This window comes from Triticum urartu, chromosome 7A (genome assembly GCF_056163025.1).
Source record: "Triticum urartu cultivar PI428250 chromosome 7A, HENAU_Tu73, whole genome shotgun sequence".
NCBI classification, from domain to species: Eukaryota; Viridiplantae; Streptophyta; class Magnoliopsida; order Poales; family Poaceae; genus Triticum; species Triticum urartu.
The window spans coordinates 191,152,808-191,163,226 of NC_141879.1; the positions used below are offsets into that span (position 1 = coordinate 191,152,808).

The 10,419-nt window shown below is 43.3% G+C and overlaps 2 protein-coding genes across 2 annotated transcripts; one reads left to right on the forward strand and one right to left on the reverse strand.

Annotated features, from left to right (window-relative positions):
• Positions 1–1,164: 1,164 nt before the first annotated feature.
• LOC147958936 (uncharacterized) lies at positions 1,165–3,361 on the forward strand. The gene is made up of 4 exons (XM_087533243.1): positions 1,165–1,451; positions 2,208–2,307; positions 2,818–2,876; positions 3,310–3,361. Exons 1-4 carry the CDS (start codon positions 1,165–1,167, stop codon positions 3,359–3,361), a joined length of 498 nt encoding a protein of 165 aa, XP_087389369.1.
• A 4,990-nt stretch (positions 3,362–8,351) lies between these two features.
• On the reverse strand, positions 8,352–9,776 carry LOC125518622 (uncharacterized). The gene has a single exon (XM_087535615.1). It carries the CDS (start codon positions 9,675–9,677, stop codon positions 8,352–8,354), a length of 1,326 nt encoding a protein of 441 aa, XP_087391741.1. The 5' UTR covers positions 9,678–9,776.
• Positions 9,777–10,419: the final 643 nt, after the last annotated feature.

The following is a 10,419-nucleotide window of genomic DNA, read 5'->3' on the forward strand; positions in this document are numbered from 1 at the left end:
CCTAAGATCTTGTAGGAATCTTTCTTTTTTCCTTAAGAAGCATGGTACCAATGGACGTCAGATGTTCCAGCACCGAAAAGTTGGTGACCATGCTTGGGTGTTTCAGAATTCATATGAAAAGCATTTATTTTTTACTTTCAGGGATTGCTCCATCTTGCAGTTTCTAATACGCGTGGATAATTACGATTTCACATATATCTGAAAAACCACAGCCCATCTGTGTTCTATAAACGTTGGTGTGGTCTTATGTGCACCAAGAATTCTGTCATTAACATAAGGTATTTTACACCCGCACTGCAAACTGTTGATAAATCTGATGTGTTGCTTGCTCTGAGAATTCTTACATTTGCGTAAGGTATTTTACACTTGCGTTGTGACCTCATTGACGATTAGCATTCATCAGCTAAGCACACCTCGATGTACGCAGCCTGTATATTAACAGGTCTTCAGAAAGGAGTATATCCAGTGTTTCTTCTCCTTACCTGTCACATGCCACAGCTGTGTGAGGATGTCGTCGGCCGTGTATTGGGTGATGGTGCGGTTGTTCTGCCGCCGGCTACTCTCCATCGGAGGAAGCACGTACGCAAGCATGTAATGGTCATTTCTTTTTGTAATTAGCATGTAATGGTCATTGGGTAGCACACGATGATCGATCCATACAGGATGCTATTAATCTGGACTTTCGCAATCTTTTAAACAGAACATGATACCATAGTAGATTTGCTAGTTAATGATAAATAATTGCTGGACATACGTTCGTATAGTGCAACCCAATAGCACGTCTGCACAGTGCAGTTAAGGCTTATTCTTACGTGGCCACTCTTCGGTTTTCTTACAGTCCGGAGGTGCGCACACGATGACCACACCGTAAGTTTACACCGTCAACCTTTTGATTTTACGGTGGCAGTGGCAGTGGTTGTGGCGTGTGGGTTCCTTTTCAGCCGTAATCTTACCCCACATGCTTTCCTTTCTTACGCTCTAGTGCTCTACAACCTGGCCGTGGGAGATGGGTGGGGTGAGGAATAAGAATTCCTCGCCCAGGGTGACGAATAGCGCGAAAATCTATTAGTAAGCCAGGGTGAAGAATAAGTAATTCTTCACCCCGGTCGATCGAGTCAAGTGATGGTCACCTAAAATCACATTCCACCGATGTAATTTTACGTGATGGAAACTGTTGGCTGGTCCTATGAGCTAGCCCACTCCATCATACTAAAAAACATGCGAGCAGTTTTCTTATCACTCGCCGGTGTTCCTCTCTCCACCGGACCCTTCCTATCTCGCCATTGCGGAGGCGGCAGCAGCGACGACGCCGGAGGGACGACCAGGAGGCGATGGCTACCTCTCTCGCGTGTGGAGTATTTCACTTTCCCTCTCTCACGCGGCAGCGCAAGCTCGTCTGCGACAACGGACTTCTCCGACGCCCCTCTCCACAATTGGCGGTCCTCCCGCCGGTAAGAAGTCTCTCCTCCTATTATTCCTCTCTCATCCTCCATTAATTTATGAATTTCTAGGTCAGGGTTACTGGTTTTTGGGAGGGGGTGGGGGTTGGGGGGCAAGGGAAGAGGAAGGGAGACCAAGGAATGAAATAAAAGAAATACTGAGAGCTTGTGTAGTACCTGCAAGGAAGAGGGTTATGGTGTAGACGGGCGTCCGAAGGCAGGATCAATTCAAGGAAGGCTTGTTCAGTTAATCCCTTCTCCAAGGGGATTGGACGGGTTTGAAGGGGATTGGGAGTATTTTGACTTACATGGGATTTAATCCCTCACAAAGCCCTGCAATCCCCTTCAAATCAAATGCCGGAGGGGAGGGGGGAGGCCATGTGAGTTGTATCAAACTGTGGAGAAGGATGAACAACACTACAACATCAAACTTCGATCCAGTTGAGATCGATTTTTGTTTCTCATGGGGCATGTGAATTCTCTCTGCAATTTTGCTTTTCTGTAAAATTCACCTTCAAAAAATTGCACGAATTTGCAACCTTGTAGCTATGAATGATGCTTCTGAATGTTAGTAATGATGTACATAAAGAACCAGCCAGTACCTAGGTGACAATACTATTTCTCCATGAATTTGTTAGTGGAAATACGCACAAACTTACGAGCTTCAAATCAGAGCGGGATTTTGTTTACACGAAATTTAGTTTTATGCTATTCTTAAGATAAGATTCGAAGTGATGACACCAGCCTTATCCTTTGTGAATTTATTAGGCAAATGAGGATTGAAATTCTGCCAAGAAATCTCAGAGCAGAAGATGTTTGCAAGGGACTTGGGAGACGAGGCAATGCTGCACAGGAGAGAAAATGGCAAGTACGTTGTACTCACGGTTAGGCACAGAAGAATATATTGTCACCATAAGCTGGATGAGAAAATATACCTTGTTAATTAGTTTTTGATCCTTCAAACATGGCCAGCGTCCTTACCATTCGAGCTCCGTGACTGGGAGTTCCCCTTGGTGTATTTACGTACCACTTAACAATAATTAAACCAGTTGCTCGTAATATGATTAAGGCATGTGATTAATCTGTTTGGCTGAATTTATTCACAGGGAAAATCATCAGGTTGTGAGCAGATGTCTAAATGATCTGTTTCCATTGCACATATGTCAATAAGCAATACAAATTAGCGACCCTTTAAATTAAGGGCGCTATCCTTTCTTCTGGTCAATTACCTAGTGTTAATGTCTTATCTTGTGTGTACAACATGTTATTCTCTGTTCAGCTCACTGGCATGACCAATGTTAATTATTCAGTACGCTAATGAAATTCAAAAATAAAAAAGCATGTTATATGATTAATTTTAATTTCTTGTTTCATGCAGTTTGGAGAAATTCGTGGTTATCACCAGTCTCGAGTTAGATTTATTTCAATTGCAACCAGGTACACATACACTGGACCCTCTTCCTGGCTGTCTCTCTAAACTGTTTTTGTTGAACTAGCATAAACCTAACTTTTGATAGTAAAGATGTGTTTCCGCCCAATTCATACAGTAAGCCACGATAGTTACTTGGTACCGGTCATCAATTAGTCAATCTCATTCTTCCCTTACTATTGATTTGTATTGGCTTAACTACCGAAGACAAAAATTTCCCTTTTACCCCTAATAGTGGTCGATTTGCTCCTTCCAGGGAGGTCTATATTTGGCTAACTGTCTATCGGCTAGAGAAGTAGTGTCAATCAGTGAATATTTTTATTCTTATGCCTTATCTGAATATAGCTTTAGAAATTCTTAACATGGAATACATAATATACTTTATCTGTATGTGGTTAATTCTAATTTTTAAACATAATTCTATTTGTTAAATGTTGGCAGGCAGAGTGTTGTGAATTTGAATTTGGGTGTGCATGATCTTACTAGCTTCTAATTCTACCGAGCCATACAGATGATGGTGTGTTTGCTCTCACACATTTATTCAAAGGATCATTGTGATGAATTATACCAATTCTAGGTTGCTGGTAATGCATTTTCACACCATCCGTATGCTTGTGGTAGTCAATATGATACAGGAGCATTAATCCGTGGATTTCGTTTTGGTTTTGACAGGAACTTGCATCCAATCCTTCTATTCCCAACTGGTGAGTTTATAGGTTGCAGTGTTTGTGGTGGTCTCCTCCTGATGGAGCTGAGTATATGCCCTTCTTGTTTACCTAAAAATCTCTTCTCTCCTAAGATCTTGTAGGAATCTTTCTTTTTTCCTTAAGAAGCATGCTACCAATGGACGTCAGATGTTCCAGCACCGAAAAGTTGGTGACCATGCTTGGGTGTTTCAGAATTCATATGAAAAGCATTTATTTTTTACTTTCAGGGATTGCTCCATCTTGCAGTTTCTAATATGGCTGGACAATTACGATTTCACATATATCTGAAAAACCACAGCCCATCTGTGTTCTATAAACGTTGGTGTGGTCTTATGTGCACCAAGAATTCTGTCATTAACATAAGGTATTTTACACCCGCACTGCAAACTGTTGATAAATCTGATGTGTTGCTTGCTCTGAGAATTCTTACATTTGCGTAAGGTATTTTACACTGGCGTTGTGAACTCATTGACGATTAGCATTCATCAGCTAAGCACACCTCGATGTACGCAGCCTGTATATTAACAGGTCTTCAGAAAGGAGTATATCCAGTGTTTCTTCTCCTTACCTGTCACATGCCACAGCTGTGCGCGGATGTCGTCGGCCGTGTATTGGGTGATGGTGCGGTTGTTCTGCCGCCGGCTACTCTCCATCGGAGGAAGCACGTACGCAAGCATGTAATGGTCATTTCTTTTTGTAATTAGCATGTAATGGTCATTGGGTAGCACACGATGATCGATCCATACAGGATGCTATTAATCTGGAGTTTAACAATCTTTTAAACAGAACGTGATACCATAGTAGATTTGCTAGTTAATGATAAATAATTGCTGGACATACGTTCGTATAGTGCAACCCAATAGCACGTCTGCACAGTGCAGTTAAGGCTTACTCTTACGTGGCCACTCTTCGGTTTTCTTACAGTCCGGAGGTGCGCACACGATGACCACGCCGTAAGTTTACACCGTCAACCTTTTGATTTTACGGTGGCAATGGCAGCAAATTTAAAACCCGTTGCACCAAATGGCACAAAGTCCTATTCCCTCCATTTTTATATACAAGGCCACAAATTTAAATTACAGGTACCAAGATAAACTTCAATACATGTCTTGCGACTTAACTTATCTTCTTATTTACTGGGACTATTAATACATCACATACATGCAAGAAAGCTGAGTGGAGGAAGTAGCTGAGTGTCATTATGACTGTATGCATGCAAATATTAAACAATTTGCTAGTATAAGAAAATATCATCAAATTTGCCTCGGTTACTGTTAGTGGCCTTATATAGATGCAAAATGTATATTTCATAGTGGCCTTGTAATATAAGTAAATGGAGGGAGTATTTAAAACCATGAATGCTTTGAAAATATTTGTTTGTGTTGATAAAATTAGGTTTTAGCAACCACTTAGATCCTGCTTCGAATCGGTTTATTTTTATACACCTGTATTTGTTTTACAAGTGTATCTTACCGGTCGTGTGCTAATTCCAGCTGAGAATCAAAACGACGGATCGCGGTCTGTGTATTTTACAAGTGTAAAAAGCGCCGGAAACGACATTCCAATCAAGGCTTTAGGATGCCAAATGCCACAAGTCATATTTCAAACCCGAAGTGCTTGAAAATGTTTGTCTTTGTCAATAAAATTTGGTTTTATGAAGCACTTAAGTACCAATTCAAACCCTTTAAAACCCCCTTAGATGTCAAATGATGCAAAATCCCAATTTACACCAAGAGTTATCTAACATGTTTTACATTTATCCTTTGCATACAAGTGTTAGATACAATTTCACTGCACATAGAAATTTTCAAGCTTAAAAACAACGATATATTCAAAAGAAATAACTTGATAGGAAATTATGCCTATTGCTAAACCACAACTTGACAACATTAATGTAAACCAAAACGGACTCTGCTCAATGCTTGGCGCCCAAAGGTGGAGGTCGTTTGCAGCCACCCCGGCGATGGAGTGAAGGCCTTGGTGCTCGGCTCGAAATACCATTGCATTGTGTCATTTCCAGATGTTCCATAGAATGGCCATGAGCACTGTGGAGCGGGTTTTATTTGTCAGCTGGCCATCCCAGGCGTGAACCAGCTGGCCATTCGCTTGCAGAATACTGATCTATCTTTAACGTCTTAGATTTCCTTAAGGGGGAGTAGTTCCCACAGCGAGAGTATCGACTCTTGTTTTTCTTTTCAGCCGGTAGCTTGATGGTTCAGATACTGGGGGCATTTCTTGATATTGATGTATCAGAGGACAGTTACCAGATGAACAGCAGATGCATAAATCACAAAGATACGAGGATTAAATAGCTCAGCAGTTTTGTCAGCGCCGACAAAGAAGTTTTTCATATGATAACTACTGCGACGTAATACGCCAAGTAACTAGCATGACACCACAACAAGATGTAACTACAATTATGGCCAGTTGCACAAGGAATGCAAAGCTCACTAGGTTGACAAAAATAGGGGTGGCTCACTAGTGGCCTGAGCAACTCATGAAAACAAACTGTAGTGCGTCGTGGCGTGGAAACACAGCTACAGAAAATAGTGATGTGTATTACTCGACTAAACGCTTAGGGTAGCTTGATGTAGTGTCAGTAACAGTCTAAATCCTTCTTTTTCTCAATGTAAATCAATCCACATGATGTAGTATGCAATACTAGATTACTTCATGCTGATTCTGCATCAACCTTTGCTTTTTAGTATTACTTCATGGTGATTCTGCATCAACCTTTGCTTTTTAGTACGTTATTGTTCACTGTCAACTAGATATATGTTCATAAAACTTTCTAGAATACGCACGAGTGTGTGTATCGTATATTAAAGGAGGAGATATGTTCATAAAACTAGATGGTACCAAATGACACATAACTTACAAATTCTCCATGAGATCAGAACTGCACCTATAGTATGCTTATGAACAAACGGCATATTCCAGTCCAAGACACGGAAAACAAGATTATACTCACAGGAGACAGAGCAGAAGTAGCGTTGCAAGCTCACAGAGCAAGAAGTAGAGCAACAGTTTTAGCTTGCATGAACAAGTGGAGCAAATTGCTCAGAGGTACATCTGTGGCTACCCTTGTACCCCTTTCGACTCCTTCTATCAATGGAATGACACGCAAGCTTTCGCGTATTTGCGAAAAAAGTAACGCAAAATAATATAACAATTCAGGTAACAAATACTTAATAGTTTCTAAATGCGTAAGCACATAGTACCATCTATATATGACTTTCAAATATAACAAGATTTTGCATGCTAAAGATAATTCCAGTAGTCGAACTAAGAACAAGGAACCACACCAAAACCGAACAACTGACCATACACATGAATACATGATGGTCTAAACTTTTAGCAATAATCATGTCCGCTTGCCTGACCTGAATTCTGCATTTGAGGAGTCTAATGGGCCTAGAGCTCTAGACTAATAATGGGATAAGAAGCTGAAACTCAAACTCCATTCAGTGTAGCATTCCTGAAAGGAGGTTCAGACTTCAGACATGGACATGCACCAGTTGCTGCTTTGAGGTCTGTATTTGTTTCAACTGGCAAGCTACAAAATAAGGATTGTGACCAGTTCCTTCTTTCCTCCATTCTACCGCCTCTCCAGTAGGCACGCCTGCCTTGCTGCCCACAACATTGTAGACCGACCGACGCCCCACAACTTCCGCCATCGGCCCAGTAAAAAATACAACTAAATTATGGGATTCATGCATTGTCAATGAAACTACAAAAGAAATCCGAAACTAACAGAAAAGTTCAGACTTAAATGATCAACAAGTGCAGAGTCCGAAAATATCATTCATTATCATTTGTACTGTAAAAAAGGGTTAGAGAGAAAAATTAATGAAGACCAGTCACATATTGACATATACCTATTCAGATCACTCCCTCTCCAGCATTGGCAATGCTCACTAGATCTTTATAAATCTGGGTACTTGTTTGAGTTAAAAATAACAAAAGGGAATTCAGAAAGGAGTTCAAAATATATAGCATTGGAGGGTTAGATTCAATTTAACCTCTTGTACCTCCTGTGCATGTGTGAATTAAGGAGTAGCAAGCACAGGAACAGCAAAATTCAGAGATGACAGAAAATCAAGGAACAAATTACACAGAACTATGGAGCTAAAATACAACTATTTAGAACAAGGCACTGTTAAAAAAGACAACATAGTTCAGCAAGTCATGAACATAAATACTGCAGGATTTAGATACCACTTACATACTGTAAATTCAGTTGGCAACAAGACAGACAAATTGCACTTAGATTTCAAGGAAAATATGACTACTCCACACTGTAAATCATCAACATTGACACTATAATAACTGTTTACTCCACACTGTAAATTGACAGAACAAATTTTTTTTGCCACATCTTGAATCTGCTCTGCAACCTATGAACTTGTAGTTGTTCTGCAGATTATCAAGAGCAGTGAAACTGTTTTGATTTACAAACATAGTTACTCCTACGACTTATCTGCGGTTGCCTAGATCATAACTGCTTATCTTATAGCCTAATACAAAAAGATAAGAGCAGTTTTAACATGTTCCATCAGAGGAAACAGAGCAGAATTAGTACTGGTGCAGCAGTGAATGCAAGGTTCAGAAAATCCATCACAGGAGCAAGAAGAACAACAACAGTTTTAGTAGCTTGCATGAACAAGTGGAGCAAATTGCTCAGAGGTACATCCGTGGCGATCGTACATGGACGAACTAATACATCAGCCAGTGAGTATCCTCGTATACACTTTGAAAAAAAAATCAACATCGGACTTAGTAGACGCTTGCAGGCGAGAAGAAGTTGCTATGCCCTCCAGCATGAAGATTGGCCGCGGCATTGCACCTCTTCTCCTTCTCGAGCGCCTCTTCGGCCTTCCACGCTTCTTCAAATGGATCGAAGGAGCACGGCCGCGGTTTGAACAAGTGGTCCTGTCCCTGAAGCGATGGAGCGTCAAGATCCGACGCGGCATTGTACCTCTTCTCCTTGTCAGCATCATGGAAGGCAGGGTAATCGGACTGCAGCATACCCTCCAGCACGCCTTGGTCCAAGGCATCCAGGTACAGAGGTTCCTGTTGGCCCATCTCCACGCGAGAGTTGGCTCCAGTGATTGGCTCAACTTCAATTGGGTCGTCTTCCATCATTCTCATTAGTTCTTCAAGATCAAAACCATATTCCTCCCAATCCGGCAAATCGGAAATAGGCCCCAATGGCTCAAAGACATCCTTTTCAGTTGTGCTCCTTGCAATGCTTGAGCCAGCCTCTTGTGATTGGGTGGACTCCAGCACATCTGACTGGGAGGAAATCTCAGGAGCTTGAGCAACGTCGGAGCGGCTGGATGTTGTAGTGGACTCGCATGATGCTTGTGCATACTGAACAGGGAAGTTGGTGTGAGCCAGCGGGCCATGCGTTGCTCTGGCTGCCTCATCATACATCAAGAACGACGGTGTGGCAGGTGCCCGGACGGGGACGGCACCGCGCATCCTTTTCTTGGGGCGCGGCGGATGAGGATCGGCGGCGGCAGCCGGCGCTGGCCTCTTCTGCGCGTGCGTGCTCGGGGTCACGGCCTCTGGTTGCTGTTGCTGAAGCTTGTACGCGGCCGATTCCTGGCGGGCCGCGTCAGGAGCATGCTGAGCCAAGTGCATCTTGCAGAACACCTTCACCCCGTCGGAGACGGTGGCCTCCGGCAGCAGGCACCGGTATTCCTCCATGACCCAGCCCGTGGACTTGCCCTTCTTCTTGAAGGACAGGTTCTTGACCTCGCCGACCTTGACTCCCGCGTGGCAAATCTCCGTGGTCTTCTGTATGGTCCATGTGCCGCCGCCGGCGCCGCGCACGCTCTGGAGCTTGCTCCCGTTCTTGCTCTTGCACGTGGTAAAGAAGAACCGGTCGCCGCTGCTCACGGCCTGCGGCACGGGCGCGTACCGGGCGGCCAGATCCTTGGGCTCGCAGCCGGAGATTTCGACGCGGTGGATGAGCTTGTCGACGGCATGCAGCGTCTCGCCGGAGAGGAGGCGTGGCAGGTAGTAGGTGACGGCGTCCACTTCCGTAGGGCTCAGCCGGTAGTGGTGGAAGATGTCGTCGACGTCGAGCCCCTCCATCCCGGCCGGCGGCTGCCCGATCTGCTGCTAGGGTTCTACTGCAGCTAGGAAAGGGTGATGTCGATCGAGGGCGCGCGACTGGGATTTGGGAGAGGTTTGTCTGCGGGATCGGGAAGGTGTTGTGGTACGCGCAGGTGGTCTTTGCTGATATTTAAAGCCGCTGCACTACGCGATGGAGGACGCGTAAGATTTCCTTTTTTCTGAATCCGACTATGTCCCCAGTTCAGTTTCCCGTCAGTTATCTGAAACTTGCAGCTCCCGCTTGCTTTCATTTTCTGGAAATTTCCGTCAATCTGATCATGATGCGGTGCTGAAAATGTAGAGGATAGATGCCGTGCTAATTGTGATTCTTGATTTTGAGTATTACAAGTCCTTCCTATTTCTTTTCCGGGTGCATTTATTTGAACCATGCCCACGGAAATTATGCGCCATAATACTGTATAATTTACCTTCACGGACATTGTTAACAGCCGCAAGCAGATTCAGCCCAGAGAGAAATTGTTGGCCCCTGTCCTCACCGATGCACGATTCACGCCATGTCTTTTCAGAATGCTCCAACTGCGTGTGCAATTAACGCCGGTCATGGAGTATATAGCAAAAAAACTACCACATTACAGGCTAGGGTTACAAAACACTACCACTTTTTTTAATCTTTTAAAAATTTACCATAAAATTGGTTGACTGTTCCAAAAAACACTAATAGCTCGATGATTAAAATTTGATCCGGATTATGACAGGGCGG